The following is a 27,741-nucleotide window of genomic DNA, read 5'->3' on the forward strand; positions in this document are numbered from 1 at the left end:
TGGGCCAGATGGCCTGTTCCTGCTCCTATTTCTTATGTTCTTATATTCCAAGGAATAAAAAAATGAACAGACTCAGTTTCGCACTAAATCTAAACATGATGACAATACCAGGAAGAAGCTCTGTCCATAATTTGAGCACACCTTCATCTGGTTCCAGTGCCCACGGTTAGTATGCTGAGCAAATATGAGTCAGTGTTTGAATGTGTTGGAGGTGCAGTATATAAAGACCAAAGGCAGTGAGGTGAGGGCAGAGAGGAAAGTAACTCCTTCTCTCTGAGAAACCAGGCGGTCCATCCCACTTGAGGCAGAATGAAATCCTTCCTGCTCACTCTCGCTGCCATGCAGATCCTGCACTGCTCAGGTAAGTACTGGGGAGATAGAGACCTCAGAAAGCAGTAAGTTGTTGGTTCGGTGCCTTAGTCAATGATATTTCATCCATGCGTAAGCGGAATTCAATTAGGTTCATTGGAATCTGTTCTACAACCTTCCCTCTCCCTCTGCAGGAGTGCCACGCACCAAGGAAGCTCTGAGAGCCTCAGTAATAAAGCTGAATGAAATCACCGAGATCCCCAACCTCTGTGGTATCTCCAGGAGAGGCGTGACAAATGTAAGTGTGTCCTTGGCTAATCGTAGTTCACAAAATATGGATGCGTCTGGGTGCAGGTTAATTTGCTACTAAAACTTACCCTAAGGGTAGGTTAGCAAGAACAAAAATCAAATGGGAGATGATGCTATGTGATAGGGAGAAAAACTTGCAGAAGATGATATTATATAAAGAGTTTTCCATGTATATCAGATCAGTACTTCGAATTCTCAATCAATATTTCAGTTGTGGAACTCTGATTGCGCCAAAGTTTTATAATTAAGTTTGGAAATTCTTCCAGTCTTTGATTTGGAAATCACTGAAAGTTTTCACAAATATTGTTTGCTAATTTCCTCCCATAATTAAGGGTTCCTGCAAACTGAGTATCCTTATCATGACAGTTTAAGTGGCAATTTTCCATTGAACAAATTAATTATCTTGTCTATTTTGACTAATCTAGTGTACCATCATCTGTAAATAAAACCCTGTGTAGCTCTGCTCTTTGTCAGACCAGTGGAAGAGCAGTAGAGATAACAATGCACTAATAACCTCCTTTCCTCTCTTCAGACATATTGCACAGGTAACCTGTCATACGGCGTGGATTTAACATTCTCTGTGAAAGAAACTGTCTGCTCCAAGAATTCTGGACAGGAATTTGATGATCCCAGCTGCTCCTTCCACTCTAAAAACATTGCGGTGAGTCCAGAGTTATATTAGATCTTGCAAGTGCTTGTATGTTTTAGGATTAAAACACAAACTATAATTACAACCCTTTTCATAGAAATGACCATACATATATGTAGCTATATCTAATTAAAGGCTAAGAATTGTGTTAGATCATAATCACATAGATTTTGTGTGTTGCTTGGTATCATGAATAATTTCCATTCATTATGCTTCATTCTAACAGGAGAAAGGGTTTTGCAAAAGCCATGTGGAATTTTTTGCTGATAAGGTAGCTGACGTTGATGTGGAGTGTGGTGGTCTGAAGACAGTTGACAGTGAGAGTGATTTGACAGAATCGAGTGAAAACAGTATTGAGGTAACTGCATTCATACAATTCAGCGCAATCGAATTTCTAACAGAAGATCCTTTACTGAACATTTCATTGTTTATGTATGCTGACGAATATCTTTATCTTACAGGCGCAAAGCAAATCAAATGAAACATCACTTGAGGAAACCTCAAATGTGAGTATTAATAAGAAATTTATCAGATTTTTTTCTCGTTGATCTCAATTGTTCATGATGGGGTGATTATAATTGTTAGCAATGAAATGTTAAGTTCTCCATTAGGAATAGAAACATAGAAACATAGAAAATAGATGCAGGAGTAGGGCATTCAGCCCTTCGAGCCTGCACCGCCATTCAGTATGATCATGGCTGATCATCCAACTCAGAACCCTGTACCTGCTTCTCTCCATACCCCCGATCCCTTTAGTCACAAGGGCCATATCTAACTTCCTCTTAAATATAGCCAATGAACTGGCCTCAACTGTTTCCTGTGGCAGAGAATTCCACAGATTCACCACTCTCTGTGTGAAGACGTTTTTCCTCATCTCGGTCCTAAAAGGCTTCCCCTTTATCCTTAAACTGTGACCCCTTGTTCTGGACTTCCCCAACATCGGAAACAATCTTCCTGCATCTAGCCTGTCCAATCCCTTTAGAATTTTATATGTTTCAATAAGATCCCCTCTCAATCCACTAAATTCCAGTGAGTATAAGCCTAGTCAATCCAGTCTTTCTTCATATGAAAGTCCTGCTATTCCAGGAATCAATCTGGTGAACCTTCTCTGTACTCCCTCTATGGCAAGAATGTCTTTCCTCAGATTAGGGGATGAGATAGTGGATGAGACAGCATGTTATCCCAGTCTGATGTGTAGGGAGGGAATTCTAATATTAGATTTCAGTGTGTGATGAGTTGCTTCTCTGCTGGAGATGAACTGAGCATCAGCAGAACAGGACTACAGGAGAAGTGTCTGTCAGACTCTCATCACTGAGGTTCACCAAGTACCAATCCTTCCATGGATTCAATAAAACAGATGGTAATAATGCCTGTTTCACCTGTTGTAGGAATTTCCATTGGCCGTACACCATGCACTTAGCCAGGCATGTTTCTGAACATTGGTGTACCGTGGGGAATCAGACTTTTTATTGAGACTGCTGTAATTTAATGCTAAGTCATGGGATCATCATTCAGAAATATCAGGATTAACAGCTAATCATAAACTCTGGAAAGTCTGAAGATGCTGGAAATCCAAAGCAACACACTCAACTTGCTGTAGGAACTCAGCACGTCAGACAGCATCTGTGGAAATGAATGAATAAGCAGTTGACATTTTGGGCTAAGACCTTTCATCAGGATTGGAATGTTGATGTTCATTCATTTCCATAGATACGTGCTGAACACCTCCAGAATTTTGTGTGTGTTGCTTAGGATTAATAGCTTCTCTTTTATAATTTAGTATCAGGTCTACTATTTGAAGGTAATCCACTAATGCTTTCTATTGATAAATATATCTTGTACTAATGCTATAAATCTTTGTACTTTTATAAAGCTGAAAAGCAAGTCAGAAGCAATTTCAGTGGAAGAATCTCCAAATGTAAGTTTAACTTTGGAGTTTTCTTCAGATTCTCAATAAGATGAGAAATCTACAAAGGTAGATCTGTCAGAATAGATGCTGAAGAACTTACTTCATAATAAGACTGTTCAGGACAGAGGGTGAGAGAAAACAAAGTGAATATTGAATGTTGTCTTTTGTCTCAAACCAATTTCCTGCAGGAACACCATAGCCTTGATTCCCTTAATATCCAACAATCCACCATTTGAATGAGAGTGAATTAGCCTGCCCAGCTCGCTGAGGCAATGAACTCCAAAGATTCACGATCTGATTGAAGAGACTGCATCTTACCTCATTTCTAGTTGGAAAATCCCTTGTTCTGAAACTCCGACTCAAGCTCTCAACTCCTTAGATGAAAGGGATTCTGATTTTTGATTACTGTGCAGATGTTATGCTGAGGGGCTGATGTGGAGTAAACTGCAACAATCTGAGGAACAATTTGCTCCCCTCAAGGATAATGCAAGCCTGGCATCAGCAGGATGGGATGGTAGACATGAGAGCGATGTCTGTAACACTCACCAGTAACAAAGATGAGACGTTGGTGCAGAGCAGTTTCAATATAACTATTGCAAATTAATTGATTGCACCTGGCATTGATCCTCCAGTTTTCTCCAGAGCCTCACACCTCAGATTATCTAGGTTATGTTGATAGTTATTGCAGAACCTAATTGTTTCTGTGAGCATTTGTCCACTGCAGTAATGAATCACAAATCATGATATATCTAAGGTTATTTATAATTAAATCATTAAACATTGTGTTCAAAGGCTATTCCATAACTGTTCATTAACAAACATGCTGAGTATATAAATATTCATCTATTCATGTAGGTTGACAGCAAGTCAAAAGAGAAATCAGCTGAGGAGTCTTCTAATGTAAGTCTAATCTGTCTATTCATTGATTTAACCATAATATGTGAAGTGATGACATCTAATATGAGCAAACTTAATTAAATTACTACCTAATTAAGGGACAGGCAGTGAGGGAACATTAATGCACAAATACTCTAGAAAATTCTGTATTCATTTTCTGAACATGACCAACATCAGCCTGAGTGTGAGTTTGTTCTTCACTTAATTTTGAAATAGAATTAGAAAGGACACTCTCTCCTGGGTACAATCATGGACTGTGGGTAATTACTGGGCATGGGTCTGGAAGTGTACTGTTCAGGGAGATTTCAGCAGTCAAGACCAATTGGTGAAAGAATCATCTCTCTCAGATTAATAGAGTCCTGGAATTATACAATGCAGAAGCGGGTCCTTCCATTCAGTTCATCTTTGCTGACCAGGTTCCCTAAATGAGCCAATCCCATTACCCTGCATTTGGCCCATTTCCCCTGAAACACTTCCATTCCATGGAACTGTCCAAATGTATTTTAAGTGTCATATTTGTTTCCGCTTCTACCAATTCCTCAGGTAGATCATTCCATAAACCCCCCACCTCCTTGTGAAAATATTGCTCCCTAGATACCTTCTTACCTCTTTCTCCTCTCACTCTAAACCTATGCTAGACTTTGGCTATTCATTTTAACTATGCCCTTCATTATTTTATAATCCTCTATTACATCTTCCCCCAGTTTCCTGAGCTGCACAGAAACAGCTCCTCACCTATCTAACCCAAGCCCTCCAGTCCCAGTAACATCTCATATATCTCTTGCGTCCCCTCTCCAATTTAAATGCCATCGTTTGTGACAATCAATCTATTACGTTAATATTTTGCTGAAATTGTGAAGTATTGTGTTTGTAGTGGATTTTTCAGTTACTTGCAATACTGAATTTAAAGTGATTTCACTTACTCATTGGTAATTAAAACTATTTAAACGCGGTGTCTGAAGATGAATTTTAATGCTGCAAAAATTTATCTTGTAAAACAGATGAAAAGCAAGTCAACAGAATTGTCACTGGAGGAGTCTTCAAACGTAAGTATAAACTGACGCTTTGTGCCTGATGTGATCATAATTAAAACTAATGAGAAAACATTGAGGTCAGAGTGAGTTCAACCCAGCTGCAAATTACAAATCTGTTCACCTTTCTGTTCCAGGGACAAAATGAGGACTCGAGATCCTGTCACTGACCACGAATGAAACTCCACAGAGCCTGAACTCACTGTGAACACAAGAAGACCTCATTCAGAATATACAAGAAGTTAATAATTGTATTGTACCTACTGATTACAGGACTGAGGGGCCTAGAGCTCCTGACTCTATATTTTACTGTAACTGGGACGTTTGATTGTTTGTATTGCTCTGACCTTTGCTGCATATTATTGTAGTTCAAATAAAGTAATGACATTATTCATGGATTTGCTTTATGAAGTTCTTTTGCATGTCACTGATCTACAGGAGCTTATCCAGGTATTATGCTCAAATCAGCCTGTCCCTCACTGATAATGTATCTCCATTGTCTGGTGGCCAGCCAGATGTACAGTTTCCTAGTGGTTCATCCTCTTTGCCTGATGGGACCTCTGGATGTGGAATTTCCCATTGCATGTATCTCCTATGTATGGTGGGACCTCATGATTTGGGAACTCTCAACGGTAAATCCCCTTTGTACAGTGAAATCTCCTAATGTGTTGGGTAATTTGCTGCTTTCTTGTTAACGTAAGGCACTGAATGAGTCACCATGCATCTCGAACGGCTTATGTCAACTGTGGCAGTGTTGGAGTCTTTGGGTTATTCAAATCTACCATTACCTTTTTTTAGTTTGGTTTAAAATCTCTAACAGTGCTACTTTGAAGGAATGAGACCTTGAGATCCATGAAATTGTTTTGACATAGTTAGAAATGAGATATTATTGAAATGAACATCTGTCTCAATGCAGCAGCTCTAATATTTTCTCCCTTGTTCAGTGGATGAATATTCAGAAGTGTTCAATTGAGTGTGGATCTTCAGGCCCCTATACCTGCTCCGCAATGTTGGTAATGAGAAGACAGGATGTCCCGGATGCCCATTTGGTGAGAGTTCTTGATGATGGATGCTGCCTTTTTGAGGCAGTTTCTCTTAAAGACGTCCTTGATATGGCTGTGATGGAGCTGACTGAGTTGACAACCCTGTGCAGCCTGATTCAATCCTGTGTATTGGAGCCTACATACCAGATGGCAATGCAACCACTTAGAATGTTTGTCACTTTACATCTGTAGAAACTTGCAAGGGTCTTTGGTGACATACCAAATATTCTCAAACTCCTAATGAAGTAGAGCCATTGCTGTGTCTTCTTCATAAATGCCTCTGCGTATTGGATCCAAGATAGGTCCTCTGAGGTATTGAAGCCCAGCAACTTGAAACTGCACACCTTTTCCACCACTGACCCCTCAACGAGGAACTGGTGTAGCGTTCTCCTGACTTCCCCTCAGTGAAGTTAATGATCAGTTCCTTGGTCTTGCTGATATTGAATGTGAGTTTGTTGCTGTAACTGCACTTAACCAGCTGATTTATATCCATATTTTAAAAATTATTTTAACTGTTTGTAATTAATGCTTTGACAGAACAACCCAGCAGAAGACCTATGGGCAGTGCTTATCCTACCTCCCTCTGTGTGGTCTGGCTCCTGCTCATGGAATGACTGAGGCAGAGAGATCTTAGGACTGAAAAGATTGGTGTAGCCATAAATTGGGATAAGACAAGGGGTGGGTGAGACCACAGGCTGTGGGTTGGGTGGGATGTAATCCACTAATGTTTCTGCTCACAAATAGGTTAAATTACTTTTAAAATGCAGAGGAAAGGGGAAGGGGAAGACAGAATGAAGAGAAGCTCAGTGATAGAGTGGAAGCCAATGAAAATTAGATAAGAAGGTTGAAATTTCAAGGTAGGAGAAGGTGCCAGCTAAGCAGACAAAGTAACAAATGAAACAAAATTTAAATGTAGGCACAGATGCTGGAAATCTGGGGTAACACACACAAAATGATGGAGGAAATCAGAAGGTCAGAGAACATCCATGCAGGGAATTGAACTGTCAGTGTTTCAGGCCAAGACTTTTCATCAGTTTTGATGCCGAACCTGATGTGTTCCTCCAGCATTTTGTAAATGTGTTGTTTCCCAATGTACCAGAGGAAGATGGAGAGGCTTCTGGAGACCTAGATTAAACATGCCGGAAATGCTGATTACCGGAAACCGTTGGCCTCTGTGCTGTCAGGAAGGCCCAGTGAGAAGAAATGCTGTTTCACAGACATATGGATATTGAGAAGCTGAGACAGAAAGTGTAACGGCTAGAAGTTTGACTTTCTACTGGTATAATGATTCCTTCATTGATAGCCTGATACAGAAAAGAACAAGTCCTGAGAAAAGTCTGCGGTGTATGGAAAGGAACCAAGAGCTGGTAACCTGGTATTCTGTTCTGGAAAACTACTTGGTGTCTTTGATGGTGTTGAGAGAAAACAGGGACTGGCTGTTATAAGAGAAGAATCTACAGTAGATCTGTACGGATATTTGGGGAACACCACTGCACACGTTCCATCTACCCAACAAACTCTGCTCCTGTCCTCACTCAAGCTCTTTCTGCTCCTTTCATTCCACTGGCTTCAGTTTTGATGACAAGCTTGCTCTGGCCACTTTAACATGCACTCTTTGAAAGTCCATGAACAGCACTGCAAACACATTGTTTGAAGGAACATCTCAATCAGTGGTCAGTGGTGATTGGCCTGTCGCAATCTTTAGTGGCTTCACTTTTAACTTCATTCATTTGAATAATTAATAAGTTTGAGAAACACACTCAAAATGCTGGAGAAACTCAGCAGGTTATGCAGCACTTATGATAATATTTGAGTGGAAAGGACTGCTTTTGCAAGTCCAAGAAAAGATGCTCATGTTCTTAAGTACTGAATGATGTTCTGTGTTTTTTTTGGATATAGGGAATGGATGAACAATTTGAATGGGGTTCATTGATAGTTAAAATAAGGCTGCTATATTGTTGAGGAGAAGAAACAGGTCATTTTGTGAAGATATAAAAGCATGAGTAAAGTCTGGTCATTGTGGGGACCAGTCAAAAGGCAAATTCTCCAAAGTTGCTGCAACCTGGAACTGCTTTGCTGGAAGACAGAAACTGCTGGAGCAACTTAAGGCTTTATGAAGGGTGCAGATGGATTTCTGTGAAGTTGTTATCTAAAGGTGACAGAATCAAGTGATTAAGTGGCACAGATCAGCCAAAATCTTTATGCTGAAAAGATGAGAGCCTAGTTCTGTTCAAAATAGGACTGATATTCTCATGCAATTGTTGGCACAGGTTTTCCAGGCAGGTGCTGACTTGTTTTCTTTTCCTGAGCTGTTTACCTGCACTAATTGATTGTGCTTTCTCTTTCACTCTCCCCTTCCCCTCCCACGTGAACTCTGAGGTCAGCATACAGCCCAGGAGCCAGGAACCCTGACCACTGTCAACAACCCCCAGTCCAAAAACAAAACCCTGGTGAAGTACCCATGCTCAGAGTACTGAACAGCTTCTGTCGTCAGGAACAAATTGCAGTGAAATCCTTGTAATGGGTTGATCCTTTATTCAGACACTAATCTGTAGTAATACTACAGTAATATGAACCCAATGTGTGTAGAGGCAGCTGGTAGATGTGAAGTAGTGTCTTTATCTGAGAAAATGAGACACAGAGGGCATCATATTGATACCCTTTTGAAACGTTATGAAGGGTATAGATGGATATCTATAAAGTTGTTATCTAAAGGTGGGAGAATCAAGTGATTAAATGGCACAGATCAGCCAAAATCTTACTGCTTATTTCAACTGTAGGAAGATAAAGTCTTTGGTTGATAAAGTCTGCCTTTAGCATTTATTAAAGTTTTGTTTAATATCAATAGTTATATTTTGAAGGAATGTGACTTTGGGGCTCAGGAAATTGTTTAGACTTTAATAGGAAGGAGATATTATTAAAATGAACATCTGCCTCATTACTGCAGGTCAAATATTTTCTCCCTTGTTCTATGGGTAAATATCCATCAATGTCACTGTTGAAGTTCTGTCTCACATCCCCAGGGACCCAGGTTCGATTCCAACCTTCAGTGCTGCTTAAGTGGAGTTTACAATTTCTCCTCGTGACCGTATGGGTTTCTTCTTGCATCTCAAGGACATACAGGTTAACAGGTGCAGTGGTAATGCACTACTGTATATTACCTCTCTTATGTAGGTGAGTGGAGGAGACTGGAGGAATTGATGGAGGGTAGGCAATGGGAGCAGTGCAGGTGTAGAGTAAGTGGGAGATTGATGGTTGGTACTGTTTGACTTCACGAGCTTGCATTAATATCAAAGCCAAGTGAACTGAGGAATACATAGGTAAATGGGGTTGATGTGGAACTTTGGCTGGGAACTTCATGCTTCTATTTTTGAGGGCATGAGTGCGAATTCTCAAAGCTGCTGTTGTGACTTATGTATTTCACAATAACAGAAAGTGGGCCAGATTGGGCTCGATCAAAACTATTACTCAAACCCATCTCCTGTGCTCAGTAGAGTAACAGACAATCCACTGGAGGAACTCAGCAGGACCCAGTGGAACTCAGTTTTTCTACACTCTTCTAATGTCGCATGTACCTGGTTTTTCAGCCTACCTGGACAACCCAGATTCTATAAAGCTCTACACCATTTCCACACCCTCAATATAACCCACAACAAGTGAGTTCTGCCCAAAGTCTCAAATGAGAACAATATGTTGGGTGAGTTTAGTACTCTAATTAAGTTCGTCTTCTGCTATCCAGAGTGCTGGAACATTAATCCAGTGACCTGAGTTTAAATCCCTGCATGGCTGACCTGAAGTGACTACAGGAATTCTGCAATTTACAAGAAGCTGTGTATTCCTGTAAAGAGCAATGGACCTAGCAGTATAGGACTTCATTAGTGCCTTATCACCAGACCAAACCAAATCCATTCCTAGGACTACCTTCATCTTTCCAGCCAGATTTTAGCTACTATGAGACAGTTTGGGCCACTAAGTAAGATATATATCAAGAAGTGAAAGTTTGTGCTCAGAATGGACAAAGCCACAATATTCTGTGTCTGAACTTAGATTTACTGAATTCAAAGTTCCTTTTAAGTTTCAGGACTAAACATGAGAAAGACACATAAGTAAAGACAATAATATATCTGGAAGTCCAGAATATCATTATAGGAGCAGCGAACAAATTTAATTTTTGCTCTGTTATAATTCTGTAGTCTTATTGCTTTGGGCAGCAAGGTGGCACAGCAGGTAGAGCTACGACCTCACTCTGACAGAGATTGCATTTCGATCCCGATTTCCAGGGAGTCTGTGTGGAGTCTGCTTGTTGTGAAAGCATAGGTTTCCCTCCTAGTCCTCTCGATTTCACCCAAGTCCCAAAGAGCTGGTGGGTTAACTGCCCGATGTAAATATCAGGTGCGTGGTGAAGAGAAGTAAACACTGGCCAAACATCCATAAACAGGATAAGGAAATATGCATATCAAAGTACTTTTCATGAAAATGGACTGTGGTAACAGGAGTATTTTGCATCAAAATGCCCACAACCCATTTCACCCAGCCTTTCCACAATGAAATCTCATTGAACAAGATGTTTGCCTGGAAAGCAATGCTTTTGCAAGTCCACGAAAAGCTGCCCATGTACTTCTCAATACAGAAGAGATGTCTTGTGCTATCCTGGATATAGAAACTGAATGAACAATCTCAATGGGGTTCATGGACAATTAAAACAATGCAGTAATATGATTGAGGAGAGAAACAGTTCATTTTATGAAGATATAAAAACATGGGGTAAAGTTTGCCATTATGGAGGCCAATCAACAGACAATTTTTCAAATGTTACAGCAACTGGAGATGCCTTGCTCTGAAAACTGAAACTGATGGAGCAACCTAAGGCCTTATGACATTTTCCTTTAAGCAACATACTTTTGAACTGTTTTAATGAACTAGCAGTTTCATGATCTTCTGAAGAACTCAGCAGCTTAACTCACAAGTGTGCAGGTATGGCACCTTGAAGCCAATGAGGGTATATCAGCATGGCTGAAAGAGGAGGAAAGAGGTGGACTCCAGGCCAGGCTGAAAAGCAAAGATTGGAACCCCCTCTACCCAGCATCTTGTTAACCAGTCACTGGAAAACAAGACTGAGGACCTAAGGTCAAGATTGCAGTATCAGAGGGAAATGAGGAATGACGGTGTTCTGTGTTTCATGGAGACTTGGCTCACTCAGAGCCCACTAGACTCAGCAATTAAACCTGAAGGCTTCTCAACACACAGAATGGACCAAACTGCAGATTCAGAGAAGGAAAAAGATGGTGCCTCACGGTAAACTGACTGTAGTGCTCGGATGTGGTGATTTTGTTGTATTTATTTTCCCCTGACCTGGAACATCTAACAATTAAGTGCTGACCATTCTACCTACCAAGTGAGTTCTCCTCTGTGAGCCTAACCGCAGTTTACATACTGCCAAAGGCTAACATTAAACAGGCACTCAATATCTTGAGTGCTGCCATTAGCAAACAAGAAACAGCTTACCCTGACACCTTTTGAATCATTTTCGGGGAATTCAGGCTTGTTTTAAGAAATCTTTGCCCAATTATCATCAATATATAGCCTTCAGTACCAGGGGTCCTAACACACTCGGCCACGGCTATACTACCATCAGGAGTGTCTACTGTTCCATGCCTAGACTTCATTTTGAGAAATATGATCATTTAGCTGTCCTCCTCCGGCCTGCATAACAGCAAAGCTACAAACATAAAAAAACACCTGAGAGGTGTTTGTAGGCGGCAGAAGAGCAACTACAGGATTGCCTCGCGTTGGGGTACTGTGCTGTGTTCAAGAACTCGGTGGATCTGAATGAAGACGGTATGGTTTTTAAGGACTTTATAAAAACAGCCATGGACATGTATGTCCCCACATAATCATTCTGTGTTCCCCAACCAGAAGCCCTGGATGAACCATGTGATTCAGAGAAGGCAAAAAGTGGTCTTGTGGCACTATTGTTCGCCTGACCTGGAACATTTAACAGTTAAGTGCCAACCATTCCACTTACCAGGGAGCTCTCCTCCATGATCCTGACCTGTTTACATACAGCCAAAAGCTAATGGGAATCAGACACTCAAGGTATCGAACGCTGTCATACCAAACATGAAACCGCCCACATTAACACATTTCAAATCATAGTCTAGGACATCAGTCAAGGCTTCTTTGAAGAAATCCTTGCCCAACTACCATTAGCATGTAACTAACCTCTAGCACCAGGGGACCCAACATAGTATACCACTGCTGTACTACACCAAGAAGAGCCTACTGTTCCATGCCCAGACCACACTTCCGGAAATCTGATTACTTAGCTATCTGTCTCTTACTTCCCGATGCGAGGGAGGCTGAAGCCATGGAAAGCATCTGGCCCAGATTAGTATCCTGCTGAGTAATAAAAACCTGTGCTGATCAACTGGCTGGAGTGTTCACCAATGTCTTTAACCTCTCACTTTGGCAGTCAAACCTACTCACTTACTTCAATTATACTGGTGCCTAAGGAGAACATGGTAACCTGCATCAATGACTATCAATGGACTTACATCCATGATGATGAAATGCTTTGAGAAGTCATTGATGAGGCATATCAACTCCTGCCTGAGAAGTGACGTGAATCCACTCCAATTTGCCTACTACCAGCACAACAGATGTCATTTCATTGACTCTTCGCTCAATACTGGAACACCTGGCAGCAAAGATGAACACATCAGGATGCTCTTCATTGACTACAACTTGGCTTTCAATACTATCATCCCTTCAAAACTAATCAGTAAGCTTCAAGACCTTGGCCTCAATATCTCTTTGTGCAAATGGATCTCAGATTGGTGACAATACCTCCTCCAAAATCTCCATCAGCACAGGTGCACCACAAGGTTGTGTGTTTAACCCCCTGCTCTACTCGCTTTATACTCATGATTGTGAGGCAAAGCACAGCTCCAATGCCATATTTAAGTTTGTTGATGACACCACTGTCATTGACTGAATCAAAGGTGATGATAAATCAGCATATGGGAGGGAGATTGAAAATCTGGCTGAGTGGTACCACAACAACAACCTCTCACTCAATGTCAGTAAATCCAAAGAGCTGATTATTGACAGTAGGAGGAGGAAACCAGAGGTCCATGAGCTTGTCTTCATTAAGGGAACAGAGGTGGTGGTGTCAGCAACTTTAAATTCCTCAGTGTTATCATTTTAGAACATCTATCCTAGGCCCAGCATGTAAGTGTAACTATGAGAAAAAGCACGACACAGAGATGCATCTACTTAGGAGCTTGCGAAGATTTGGCATGACATCTAAAATTTTGATAAAGTTCTATAGATATGTGATGGAGAGTATATTGACCAGTTACCTTACGGCCTGGTATGGAAACACCAATGCCCTTGAATGGAAAATCCTACAAAATGTGGTGGAGATGGCCCAGTCCTTCAGGGGTAAGACTCTCAAAACCATTGGGCACAAAGCATACTTACATGAAGTGATGTCATAGGAAAGCAGCATCCATCATCAAGGACTCCCAACATCCAGGCCATGCTCTCATCCCGATTCTGCCATCAGGGAGTAGACACAGAAGCCTCAGGACCCACTCCAACAGGTTCAGGAATAGCTATTACTCTTCAACCATCAGGCTTTTGAACCAGTGGGGATAACTTCAATCAACTGCGGTCAGTTTCATTCACCCCAGCACTGAACTGCTTCCTCAATCTATGGGCTCACTTTCAAGAACTCTTCTTCTCTTGTTCTCAATATTCATTGCTTATTTACTTATTATTATCTTTTTTTTCTTTTTTATTTGGTCAGTTTGTTGTCTTTTGCATATTGTCTGTCCTGTTGGTGTGGTCTATCAGTTCTATTATGTTTCTTGGATTTACTGTGTATGCCCGCAATAAAAACAAATCTCAGAGTTGCATAAGGTGCCAACTATGTACTTCAATAATAAATTTATTTTGCACTTTGGACTTTAATTCTTGTTCAAAATATGATGGCTATTTCTGTGCAGATGTTGACACCTCATTCCCCTGGCAGCCATCGCTTTCTTGAACAATTTACCTCCACGTTCACTTTCTCCTTCCCCTCCCATTTCAACTCTGAGGCCAGCATGCAGCCCAGGAGCCAGGAAGCTTGACCACAAGTTTCAGTACCATTGTCATCAAATCCCAGTTTAAAACAAAGCCCATGTATGGAGAGATAAACAGCTACAGTTATCAGGAACACCTTGCAGAGAAAGCTTTGTAACAGGGCTGATCTTTTACTTTGACAATGCTCTGCTTTAATAACTGCAATAACACGAGTTCAATGTGTATAGAGGTTTGAGTAAATGGACGTTTTTCACAACACAGCAAGGAGCAATCTATGACCATGGTCTAAACTGTCCCGAGGACCTGTTATTCAAACCTCTTTTCATTTACAGTGGGGTAACTATGAAAACCAGGTCATGAACATGTCAGGTGTTTACTGTTCTATTGCTAGTCTTGGCACGAGTTAACTTGAACAAAACAACACATCCTGATATCACTTTCTCACAGATCACACTGGGGCTTTGCTACATCTTGTTTTGCCCGTTCACAGTGCGAATGCTTTAGTTTCTGGATGCTGCATTATTCATAATCCTTGCCAAGAGTTTATCTGCACGATTGGTAATTAATGTATTAGCAAACTGTGATGAGGAGTCTTAGGAGTGATCTGGGGAATGTATCCCACACAAACTTGGCCAGCAGACAGAGAGACAGTCAGTCAGAGGCCGCCCACGAAACCACGTTGGATGTTGTCAATGTGTGCCTACTGCTCCCAGTGCATGAGTGAACAGGTACACCCACACACAGCACAGTAGATTACCTGAATGGTCAGTTCTGCTCAGAAATGCTCAACTGTGTGTAAAATTGTCAACATGTGTTTTCAGACCAGATTAACCAAACACTGCCTGTTTTCCCCAAGTTTCACCCACTGAAAATGAATGAGTTAAGGCTATGGTGACTGGAATGATGCCTGGAAAATCTTGGCAGTGCTTAGAGATTTGCAGTACACCACAAGCCAAATCTGTGCAGCTGCTGATACTGAATGCCCTTGCATCAGTACCTTGGGAATGGTGGAGCAGAATGACGCTTCATGTCTGTGTTCTCTCCAACATCACTCTTGACGTTGCCTATTGGTTGGTGACCAAGTAAGCACTACAGTAGTGATGCCAAGAATGATCACAACTCTAATAAACCTGTTGAACTAGCCACGTGTCACTGGCTCCAATAGCATCCTGTGGTGGGCTCTGCTGGTACCAAGGAATCAATCTGCCACAGTGGGAGAAAGGAAGTTAAAACCACAAAATGTGGATAGGATGGAGTTACCTGCTTGTTAGGAATGATTAGAAACTGCAGTTCAGAAGTTTGAGATATCAAGATAGTTTCCATTGGTGAAGGGAAGGATTAGTTTATTAGGGATTTAACAGAACAATTCAGAATTTTGGATGGGCAATGGAGATTATTTCTGCAGAATGAAGAGCAAGTCATGAGGCCCATTGATTTAATATGTCACCAACAGAATGAGTGTGAAATGAAAACACAAAATGCTAGGGAAAAAAATTGTGCGTTAGGCAGCATCTGTGGAGAAACAGTAAACATTTCATGTTTTTGACTAGTTAATCGGAACAGTTCTGAGGAAGGGTCTCTCTCACTGTCTCTCAAATATTTTGTAATTTTTTTTATGTTTGTAGCAATGTTTTTTGGGTCATAGAGGGCATTTGGGGATCAGGATATGGCTAGGGAACAGGGATGTGGGGGAATTAGAGAACAGGCTGGAGTCTAAATCTCCACTATGTGTTTGAAACAAGCGACATGGATGTGGGCCATCTGTGGTCAGATGTCAGATGTCAAATGTTGGACCTTCAGAGAATGGACGAGAACTCACCACAAGTCAGCAGGTTGTTAGCAGGTTCTGGAATCAGAGTTCCATGCAGTCAATAAGGATGAGTTTTCTTGACCACCCCCCCCCCCCCACCCCCGCCACCACAGGTTTGTGAATCAGTAAGACCGGAGCCTGAGGCCCAGCATTCAGGGTCCTACTACTGAAGATCTGGCATTTCAAGACCTGGTGTTTGGTGAATGGCAGGATTGATGCCAAGGATCAAGGCACAAGGATGAATCAGAAGTCCAGAAGTCAAAGTTTGTTTCTCAGAGCCAAGTGTACAAACCTCTCTGAATCCACAGGGGAGTTGAAGCCTGTTATCTCTCCAGGGGTGAAAAGACTGTGTATGTGCCTGGGTGGAAAGGAGGAATGGAGCTGGATTTTTACTGTTGCTGTTTGTTGCTTGCTGTGTTCTGTGCTGTTCTGCCAAGCACTGCGGACATACTCCAGGACAAGGAGCCTGGGCGTCTATGAAACAACTATGAGGGCCTATCCTGAGCTCAAAATATTGACGCAATTACAAAGAAGCTGTGACAGCCGCTATATTTCATTAGGACTTTAAGGAGATTTGGTATGTGACCAAAGACTGCAAACTGCACTGTGAAAAGCATTTTAACTAGTTGCATCACTATCTGGTATGGAGGGTCCATTGCAAAGGAACAAACTTCAGCATATTACAAACTCAGCCAGTTTCATCGTGGGCTCTGGCCTCGCCAGCATCGAGGACATCTTCTAAACACAATGCCTTAAAATGGCAGCATCTGTCACTAAGGACCCCATCATGTAGGACATGTCCTCTCCTCATTGCTATCATCAAGTAGGAGGTACAGGAGCCTGAAAGCACACTCTCAATGTTTTAGGAACAGTTTCTTCCCCATTGCCATCAGAATTCAGAATGGACAATTAACTCATGTATGCTACCTCACTATCCTTTTTTCTTTTATTTCTCTCTTTTTGTACTACTTATTTAATTTTATATATATATGTGTGTGTGTGTGTGTGTGTGTGTGTGTGTGTGTGTGCATATATATATATATATATATTTCTTATTGTAATTTATAGTTTTTTTAATTAGGTATTGAATTGAATTGAATTAAATAGAATTTCAGTTTATTGTCATTTAGAAACCACAAGTGCAATGCAGTTAAAAAATGAGACAACGTTCCTCCAGAATGATATCACAAAAGCATATGACAAAGCAAACTACACCAGATAATCCATATAACGTTTGGCAATCCCCAATCCAGAGTCCGGAGAGGCTGCTGCGTATTAATATCATGCTACCATCTTAGCGCTTTCTGGAAAGGAGCTCCAAACCCACCAGACAAAACAAGACTACCCAGACACACCAAGTCAGGAGACCAACTCTACCACCCAAAAAACCAAAATCTAAAGGTACATAAAACCACATAGTTACATATAGATATAGTTAACATATAGTTACAACAGTGCAGGCAATACCATAATTGATTAAAAAACAGACCATTGCAATGCAACGCACTGCTGCCACAAAACACCACATTTCATTACATATGCCAGTGATATAAAACCTGATTCTTGTTCTGGCTATGTTGGTGTGGAATGCATGGCAATACTTATGGGTTTTCCCCAACACTGCCTTAGGCGTGTTGACTGCTAATGCAAATGACACATTTCACTGCATGTTTTGATATGCATGTGATAAATAAGCTTAAATCTATTTGAATCTATAAAGGTGCCACCAGACCTTAGCACAATACTCCAATTGTGGTCTGGCCAAGGTTTTATAGAGCTACAACATCACCTAGCGGCCCTTGAACCCAGTCCCCTGACTAATGAAGGCCAATAAACCATACGTTTCAGACTTCTCTGCTTTCCAAACAACCCCTTAGTAAATACAAGTGAGTGCAGTTGTTATTACTAAAGAGAAGATGCTTAGATAGCTGAAAGGTCTAAAGCTAGACAAGTCACCTGGACAAGATGGACTACACTTCAAGATTCTGAATACTATAGCAGAAGAGACAGTGGAGGCACTTGTATTGACCTTTCAAGAATCACTAGATTCTAAAATAGTTCCAGGGACTGGAAAACTCCAAAAGTCATTCCATTCTTTAAGAACGGAGGGAGGCAAAAGATAAAGAGATTATAGGCTGTTAAACCTGACTTCCATGGTTGGCAAGATGTTAGAGTCCATTATGAAGGATGAGGTTTCAAGGTATTGGAGGCTCATGATAACATAGACCAAAGTCAGTATGGTTTCCTTAAGGGGAAATCTTACCTGAGAAATCAGTTGGTAATACTTTGAAGAAGTATCCAACAGGATAAACAAAGGAGACAGCGGATGTTGGACTTTCAGAAGGTCTTAAGCAAGGTGCTGAACATGATGCTGCTAAAAAAGGTAAGTCCCATGGTACTTCAGGAAAGATACTAGCATGGATCGAAGATTAGCTGACTGACAGGAAGCAAAGAGTTTGAATAAAGGGGGCCTTTTCTGATTGGCTGCTGGTGACTGCCGATGTTTCTCAGGGCTCAGAGTGGGGACCACTTCATTTTATGTTATATGTTAATGATTTGGATGTTGGAATGGATGGATTTGCAGCCAAGTTTGCAGATGATATGATGATAGGTGGAAAGGCAGGTAGTGTTAAGGAAGCAGGGAGTCTGCGGAAGGACTGAGACAGATTGAGAGAATGGACAAAGAAGTGGCAGGGAATATAGTATAGGGAAGTGCATAGTCATGCACTTTGGTAAAAGGAATAAAGGCAAGGGCTGCTCTCTAAATGGGAGAAAACTCAGAAATCAGAGGTGCAAAGGGACTTTGGAGTCCTTGTGCAAGATTCATTAAAGGTTAACTTGCAGTTTGACTCAATAATAAGGAAGGCAAATGTAACATTAGCATTCATTTCGAGAGGACCAGAATATTAAAACAAGGATGCAATGCTGAGCTTTTGTAAGAAATTAATCAGACCACACTTGGAATATTGTGAGCATTTTTGTGCCCCTTATCTACGAAAGGATGTGCTGACGTTGGAGAGGACTCAGAGGAAATTCACGAGAAAGAACCAGCGAAGGAAAGAGGAATGAAAGGCGAATGAATGAGAAACATTTGATGGCTCCAAGCCTGTATTCTCTGGTGTTTAGCAGAATGAGGGGGGGATCTCATTGAAAGATAAGATACCTATATCATTCAATATTCTATCAGATATTGAAAGGCCCAGTAGAGTGAAAATAGAAAGGATATTTCTTACAATGGGGTTGCCCAGGACCATTGGGTCCAGTTTCAGAATAGAAGGATGTCCATTTAAAACGGAGATAAGGAGGATTTCTCTAACCAGAGAATAGTGAAACTGTGAAATTCATTGCCATTGACGTATGTTCAAACTTTAAAGTTCAAAGTAAGTTTATTATTGATGTCTGAGTATGTTACCATATACTACCCTAAGATTTGTTTTCTTGAGGGCATTCACAGTTGATACAAAGAAACACAACTAATCCAATGAAAAGCTGCAGACAAAGACAGACAAACAATCAATGTGCAAATGATAACAAACTGTGTAATTACAGAAAAGAAAAACAAACTAATAATAAAAATAAATAAGAAACAGTAAATATTGATCATGTAAACTGCAGACTCCTTGAAAGTGGGTTCATAGGTTGTGGAATCATTTCAGTGTTGGGCTGAGTGAACTTATTCACTCTGGTTCAGGAGGCTGATGGTTCAGGGGCAATAACTGTGCCTGAACCATGTCAATTGAATTGACTTTATTTCTTACATCCTTCACATACACGAGGAGTGAAAATATTTACGTTATGTCTCCGTCTAAATGTGCAATGTGCGATCATAGTGATTTATAATAAATAGAACAGTCAATGTAACAATGAAATGCACTTAAATCAGCATGAGTTAATCAGCCTGGTGGCCTGATGGAAGAAGCTGTCCCAGAGCTTGTAGGTCGTGGCTTTTATGCTGTGGTACGGTTTCCTGGATGGTAGCAGCTGGAATAGATTGTGGTTGGGGTGACTCCGGTCCCCAATGATCTTTCGGGCCCTTTTTACAAGCCTGTCCTTGCAAATGTCCGGAATCATGGGAAGTTCACAACTACAGATGTGTTGGGCTGTCCGCACCACTCTCTGCAGAGTCCTGCAATTAAGGGAGGTACAGTTCCCGTACCAGGCAGTGATACAGCCAGTCAGGATGCTCTCAATTGTGCCCCTGTAGAAATTTCTTAGGATTTGGGGGCCCATACCAAACTTTCTCAACCCCAGATCCATTGATGTCAAAAGAGATTAACCTGTCTCCATTCCTCCTGTAATCCACAACCAACTCCTTTGTTTTCGTGACATTGAGGGAGAGGTTGTTTTCTTGACACCACTGTGTCAGAGAGCTGACTTCTTCCCTGTAGATCACCTCGTTATTGTTTGAGATAAGGCCAATCAATATAGTGTTGTCATCAAATTTAATTAGCAAATTAGAGCTGTGGGTGGTGACACAGTCATGGGTATACAGAGAGTAAAGGAGGGGACTCAAAGGTGTGGGACCTAATGCCTTAGTACCTCCTTGTTGATGGTAGCAGTGAGAAGAGAGTATGGCCTGGATGGTGAGCGCCCTTGACGGTGTATGCTGCTTTCCTGCTACAGCACTCCGTGTAGATATGCTCAATGGTGGGGAGGGCTTTTCCTGTGATAGACTGGGCTGTATCCATTACTTTTTGTAGGCCTTTTCTTTCAAGGTGCTTCCATACCAAGCTGGCAGCATACTCTCCTCTGTGCATCTATAGTGGTCTGGCAAAGTTTTGGATGACATGCTAGATTTTTGCAAATGTGCTTTCTTTATGCTGGCACTTGCAGGCTGGACCCAGGACAGATCCGCTGAACTGGTAACACGGAAGAATTTAGAGCTGCTGACTACTCTGATCCCCTGATGAGGACTGGCTCATGGATCTCTGGTTTCCTCCTCCTGTAGTCAATAATCGGTTCTTTGGTTTTACTGATATTGGGTGAGAGGTTGTTGTTGTGGCACCTTTCAGCCAGATTTTCAATCTCCCTCCCATATTCTGATTTGTCACCACCTTTGATTCAGCAAACAACAGCGAAGTTGTCAGCAAACTTAAGTATGACATTGGAGCTGTAGTTAACTTCAGAGTCGTAAATATAGAGCAAGTAATTGGGTATATTTAAACTGGAGGTTGATCGGTTCTTGATTAGTAAGGGCTTCACAGAGGAGAAAACAGGAGAATGGGGTTGAGTGGGATAATAAATCAGTCATAATAGTATGGTGGAGCAGACTCAATGTCTAATTCTGATCCTATGTCTTACAGAAACATTTGTGGCATATGGTATCTATGGGCATGGAACCCAAGATCCCTATTTTCTGTTACACCACAAAGATTCCTGCCATTAACCCCGTATTCTGCCTTCAAATTCAACTTCCCAAAGTCAATCACTACACAATCAATTATACCTTCAATTTGAAGATGCTTAATCTGAAAGGAGATATTCCTGGAGAAGTCATCAAGGAATCTCTTCCAACTGCCCACAAAGCTTCCTCACATCTAATAATGGCATCAAAATTACACAGAAAGTTTGACAGAAAATAAAACAAAATGAACATTTACCTCAATTTGAGTTGAATGTTTCTTCTTCTCTGTAAATTTATTTTTTCATATTCCAAGGAATGAAACATGATCTCACTCAATGCTGCACCAAATCTAAACATGACGACGATACCGGGAGGAAGCTCTGCCCATAACTAGAATCCACCTTTCATCTGGTTCCGGTGCCCACGGTCAGCGAGCTGAGCAAACACGAGTCAGTGTTTGAATGTGGTGGGGGTGCAGGATATAAAGACCAAAGGCAGCGCGGTGAAGGCAGATCAAGAGAGAGAGAGAGAGAGAGAGAAGCAGCTCCTTCGTTCTGAGAAACCAGCCGGTCCATCCCACACGAGGCAGAATGAAATCCTTCCTGCTCACCATCATTGCCGTGCAGATCATCCACTGCTTAGGTAGGTACCGGGGAGAGTGGGACATCAAAGAACACTGAGTTATTGGTAATGAGCTCCAGTCAGTGATATTTCACCTATGTGTAAGAAGAATTTACTTAAGTTTGTTGAAATGTACTGTACGATTTCCCCTCTCTCTCTTTGCAGGAGTGCCAAGCCCTAAGGAAGCTCTGAGAGCCTCAGTTATAAAGCTGAATGAAATCACCGAGATCACCAACCTCTGTGGTATCTCCAGGAGAGGTGTGACAAACGTAAGTGTGTCCTTGGCTAACTGTGTTTCACAGTCTATAGGTGTGTCTGAATGCAGGTTAGTTGGCGACTGAAATTTACACTTAGAGTAGATAAACAGCAAAAAGAAAATGAAAGGAGAGATAAAGATATATGATAGGAAGATCAATGCAGCATTATGGGGATTTGAGGAGAGAGAGAGTGGGATTGATGGAATTGTTCTGTTGAGATTGGCTGAATGGCCTCAATCTGTATAAATCTAAGTATAAGATATAGGTTAAGATAAGATAAAATCTGATCATTAAACAGGAGCTGAATATTACATTATATACTGTGTTTTCAATGAATATCTGATCAGGAATTTAAATTCTCAGAGTCATGAAACCCTGATTGGACCAAAGTTATGGCACTAGGGATGGAAGTTCTACTAATTAGTTTGGAAGTCCCTGAAAGCTTCCAATTTTGTTTGCAAATTTCAGAATCAGAATCAGTTTCAATATCACCATCATACTGTATGTCTTGAAATTTGTTGTTTTTTTTTCCAACAATAATTAACGGCTCTTGCATACTCCATATCCATATCAGGATGGTTTAAGTGGTCATTTTAACATTGGGCAAATTGAGTCTCTTGGGCCAGTTTGGTTGATGATTCTGATTCTGCCAGTTTAATTACCTGCTGAGAATAAAGCCCTGTGCAGCACTGAGCTTTATCAGACCAGAGGAAGAACACCAGACATAATAATTTACCAATAATCCCTTGTCCTTCCTTCAGACATATCGTACGGGTAAACTGTCCTACAGTGTGGATTTAACATTCTCTGTGAAAGAGACTGTCTGCTCCAAGAATTCTGGACTGGAATTTGATGATCCCAGTTGCTCTTTCTGCCCTAAAAACATTGCGGTGAGTCCAGAGTTATATTAGATCTTGCAAGTCCGTGTATGTTTTAGCATCAAAACACGAGCTATGATAACAACATATTTGATAGAAATGACCATACATATGTAGTTATATCAAAGTAAAGGTTAAGAATTGAATTGGGTCATAATCATGTTGGTTTTGTGTCTTGCTTGGAATCATGAATAATTTCCTTACATTATGCTTCATTCTAACAGGGGAAAGGGTTTTGCAAAAGCCATGTGGAATTTTTTGCTGATAAGGTAGCTGACGTTGATGTGGAGTGTGACGGTCTGAAGACAGTTGACAGCGAGAGTGACTCGACAGAATCAAGTGAAACCAGTATTGAGGTAACTGCATTCATACAATTGAGGACAATGGAATTTATAACACAAGATCATTTACTGAATATTTCACTGGTGTCATATACGGAAGATCTAAAAATAAGTATCTTTCATCTTACAGTCGCAAAGCAAATCAAAAGAATCATCACTTGAGGAAACCTCTAATGTGAGTATTAATTAGTAATTTATAATTTTCTTCTTGTGATCTCAATTGTTAGTGATGAAGTGTTAGAAGTAGTGGGTGAGACTGATGTGCATGGAGAGAACTCTAATATTTGATGTTAGGACTTCCAGAAGAGTGTCTGCCGAACTTTCAGCAAAGAGAATCATTAAGTGCCATTCCTTCTTGGAGGGGAACCAAGAAGGAAATAATAATAAAAGAGATAAATCTCTTTCAATAAAAGAGATGGCAATTGATGCCTATGCCCTCTATTGTAGGAATATCCATTCACTCCGCACCAGGTTCTAAGCTAGGTATTCTTTTGAGTATTGGTGTACATATTATTATTTTTGAGACTCTTTATTGAGGCTTCTGCAATCTAATGCTAAATCATTGGATTATCACTGAGATGTCAAGCTGAATAACTCCTCATTTTTGATTCTGTATCCTACTCTACTAGTTAGAGGTAATCTGTTAGTGCTTTATTGTAATCAATATACCTTGTACTAATGTTATAAATGTTCATTATTTCACACAGGTGAAAAGCAAGTCAGAAGAAACTTCACTGCAAGAAGAATCGCTGAATGTAAGTTTAATTTGGGAGTTGCTACCTTCAGAGTCTCAATAAGATGTGAAACCTAGATTGATCTGTTAGAATAGAGTCCAAGGACCTTTCTTCATAATAGGCCTTGTTTCAGACAGTGGATGAGAGAATACTGAACATTACCTCAGTCCATTTTTCTGTAGTAACACTGTAAGTCTTGATTCCCTTAATATCCAACAATCCATCAATCCCAGTTTTGAATGAACCTCCACAGCTCTCTCGGGTAGCAAATTCCAAAGTTCTACCACTTGAGTGAAGAAATTTCAATTCACCTCGTTCCTAATTGGGGATAAGTCCTCTTACTTGATTACTGTGACCCAAGCTGTTAGACGGGTGAAATATTCCACCTACTGAAACAGACAAGCATAATTTTGATCACTCTAAGGCAATCACATCTCATTCTTCCAGCCTATGAAAAATAGAGACCATCCTAAATAACCTGTTCTCAGGTGACAGACCTGGGAGCTATCCTGATGATCCTTTCTTGCATCTCCTTCTCAAGTACTTCCTTCCTGATATAAGCAGACCAAAATTACCCAATACTCCCCAATGCTCATTATAATTGTAGTTTTCTTGTTGTCAGGTCCTCTTGCAATAAAGGCAATTTGCCTTCTTGATGGCCTTCTGCATTTGCGACTGAATCACAGCTCTGAAATTTCCAGAGTAAAAAAAAAGACTCCATGACATTTCAATATTTATTAATAGTGCAAGCTGGCAAATTTTCAGTTTATATGTTTTCAAAATTCCTCAGTATCCTGTCCTAAATATATGAATGTTATTTCCATACAGGAAAATGACAAATCAGAAGACACATCACTTGAGGATTCAGCCAATGTGAGTATAAATGGAAAAAATCCTGATGATCTCTCTGATCTTGAATCCAAGTAAAAAATGTTTAAAAGCTTCAGCCATGTCAGAATAGCGGGACAGAGGGCCAATTTTAGATCAGTGTATTGAGAAAGGGATTCTAATGATTGATTCTGGTGGGGATGTCTAGTTGAGGGACAATTTGTTGAGTTGGCTCCAATGCAGAGAATGGGTTTGATCTCCTACAAGGATAACCTGAGCTTGGTGCTTGATATCAACAATATTGGGTGCTAGGCATAAGGACACTGGCTATAACACTCAGCAATTCCAGAGCCTGTTGATGCAGAGCAGCTTCATACACCCATTGCCAAATAACTGGGATGGAGTGAAATTGCTCCCAAATTAACTACCGATCCTCACACCTCACTTTATCCAGGCTATGCTGATCGTTGTTGCAAAACATTATTGTTTTGACGAGAACTTCTACACTGCATTATTGAACACAAATCATATCAAAGTTTATTTGTAATTCAGTCATTAAAGATTTGTTCGAAGGTTACACCTTAAACTTCCATTGATTAACATTCTGACAATATAAATATTGATCTTTTCATGCAGGTGGAGAGTAAGCCAAAGGAGATATCAGTCGAGGAGTCTTCTCGTGTAAGTATAATCATGGAATGTTTATCTATTGATTTTCAACTATAATATAGTGATGAAATCTAATTTGAGTAATCTTAATTAAATGACTATCTAGAGATGGGCAACAAAGGGCATATTAATGCACACATTCTCTATTCATTTTCAGAGCATGACCAACTGACTACGAGTTTGTTCTTCACTTAATTCTCATAGAAAACATAGAAACATAGAAAACCTACAGCACAATACAGGCCCTTCGGCCAACAAAGTTGCGCCAAACATGTCCCTGCCTTAGAAATTACTAGAGTTACCTATAGACCTCCATTTTTCTAAGCTCCATGTACCTATCCAAAAGTCTATTTAAAGACCCTATTGTATCCTCCTCCACCACCATTGCTGGCAGCCCATTCCACGCACTCACCATTCTCTGCATAAAAAACTTATCCCTGTCATCTCCTATGTACCTACTCCCAAGCACCTTAAACCTGTGCCCTCTTGAGGCAACCATTTCAGCCCTGGGAAAAAGCCTCTGATTATCCACATGATCAATGCCTCTCATCATCTTATACACCTCTATCAGTTCACCTCTCATCCTCCGTTGCCCCAAGGAGAAAAGGCTGAGTTCACTCAACCTATTTTCATAAGACATGCTCCCCAATCCAGGCAACATCCTTGTAAATTTCTTCTGCACCCTCCTCATGGTTTCCACATCCTTCTGTAGTGAGGCGACTAGAACTGAGCACAGTACTCCAAGTGGGGTTTGACCTGGGTTCTACATAGCTGCAACATTACCTTTTGGCTTCTAAATTCAATTCCACAATTGATGAAGGCCAATACACCATGTGCCTCCTTAACTACAGAGTCAACCTGCGCAGCTGCTTTGAGTGTTCTATGGACTCGGACTCCAAGATCCCTCTGATCCTCCACACTGCCAAGAGTCCTGCCATTAATACTATATTCTGCCATCATATTTGACCAAGAAAAACAAATAGAATTAGAAAGGACACACTCTCCTGTTCATAGCCTGTGGGCAGATATGAAAGGAGCATTTTTTCCATTTCCGTCATTTAATTGAATATAATTACTGGCTCTGAAGTGTATGCTGCAGGGAGGTGTCAGTGGAGTCAAGACCAATTGATGGAAGAAATGGCCTCTCTTAGATTAATAGTCTATTAATACAGTGCAGAAAAGGGACTTTTGATTCAGTTGATTTGTGCTCACCAAGTTGTCAAACTGAGCTAATCCCATTTCCCTGCACTTGGCCGATGTCCTGTAAAACTTTTTCTATCCATGGAGCTGTCCAAATGAATTTTAAGTGTCATAATCGTACCCACCTCTACCAAGTCCTTGGGCAGATCATTCTATAAACCCACCAACTCTGTATGAAAAAGTTGCCATCTGATTCCATTTATTTCTTTCCCCTCTCACGCTTATCCTATCCTCTCTAGCTTTAAACTCCCTTACCATGGGGAAAAGACTTTGGCTATTTGTTTTAACAATGCCAGTCGTAATTTTATAAACTTCTGTTACATCTATCTTCAGTTGCCTGCACTCCAGAAAAACAACTCCTCACCTATCCAATATCTCCTTATAAACTCCTTATTCTCAGTAACATCCTTTTAAGTCTTCTTTGAGCCCATGATGTTAATATTTTGCAGAAATTCAGACTGATTGTAAAGTGAAGTGTTTGCTGGGATTTCTTGGTGACTTGCAACTCTGAATTTAAATTGATTTCACTTACCCATTTACAAACAAAAACTACTTAAACCTTGCATCTGGAAATGACTTCTAATGCTGCAATAATTTATCTTATAAAACAGATGAGAAGCAAATCAATGGAACTATCATTGGAGGAGCCTTCAAATGTAAGTATAAACTGAGGCTTTGTGTCTGATGTGATCATCATTCAAACTAATGGCAAAACATTGACGTCAGAGTGAGCTCAGTCCAGATGAAAATTACAAATCTGTTCATCTTTCCATTTCAGGAACAAAATGAGGACTCGAGAGCCCAGCACTAACCACGAATGAAAC

The 27,741-nt window shown here is 40.7% G+C and overlaps 2 protein-coding genes across 2 annotated transcripts; both read left to right on the forward strand.

Annotated features, from left to right (window-relative positions):
• Positions 1-309: 309 nt before the first annotated feature.
• On the forward strand, positions 310-14,282 carry LOC132392116 (secreted phosphoprotein 24-like). Its single transcript, XM_059965964.1, has 7 exons — positions 310-361; positions 504-607; positions 1,151-1,279; positions 1,494-1,625; positions 1,729-1,773; positions 5,075-5,119; positions 14,157-14,282. Exons 1-7 carry the CDS (start codon positions 310-312, stop codon positions 14,280-14,282), a joined length of 633 nt encoding a protein of 210 aa, XP_059821947.1.
• A 7,697-nt stretch (positions 14,283-21,979) lies between these two features.
• LOC132392117 (secreted phosphoprotein 24-like) lies at positions 21,980-27,728 on the forward strand. The gene is made up of 8 exons (XM_059965965.1): positions 21,980-22,031; positions 22,176-22,279; positions 23,029-23,157; positions 23,370-23,501; positions 23,617-23,661; positions 24,194-24,241; positions 25,685-25,729; positions 27,696-27,728. Exons 1-8 carry the CDS (start codon positions 21,980-21,982, stop codon positions 27,726-27,728), a joined length of 588 nt encoding a protein of 195 aa, XP_059821948.1.
• The last annotated feature ends 13 nt before the right edge of the window (positions 27,729-27,741 follow it).

This window comes from Hypanus sabinus, chromosome 4 (genome assembly GCF_030144855.1).
Source record: "Hypanus sabinus isolate sHypSab1 chromosome 4, sHypSab1.hap1, whole genome shotgun sequence".
NCBI classification, from domain to species: Eukaryota; Metazoa; Chordata; class Chondrichthyes; order Myliobatiformes; family Dasyatidae; genus Hypanus; species Hypanus sabinus.

Bases quoted from the DNA above. Each gene is read 5' to 3' on its own strand.
- LOC132392116 (XM_059965964.1), top strand. From the start codon at position 310: ATGAAATCCTTCCTGCTCACTCTCGCTGCCATGCAGATCCTGCACTGC. The intron at 608-1,150 runs GTAAGTGTGTCC...TCCTCTCTTCAG, and splicing joins CCAGGAGAGGCGTGACAAAT to ACATATTGCACAGGTAACCT. The intron at 1,280-1,493 runs GTGAGTCCAGAG...TCATTCTAACAG, and splicing joins TCCACTCTAAAAACATTGCG to GAGAAAGGGTTTTGCAAAAG.
- LOC132392117 (XM_059965965.1), top strand. From the start codon at position 21,980: ATGAAATCCTTCCTGCTCACCATCATTGCCGTGCAGATCATCCACTGC. The intron at 23,158-23,369 runs GTGAGTCCAGAG...TCATTCTAACAG, and splicing joins TCTGCCCTAAAAACATTGCG to GGGAAAGGGTTTTGCAAAAG. The intron at 23,662-24,193 runs GTGAGTATTAAT...TATTTCACACAG, and splicing joins CACTTGAGGAAACCTCTAAT to GTGAAAAGCAAGTCAGAAGA.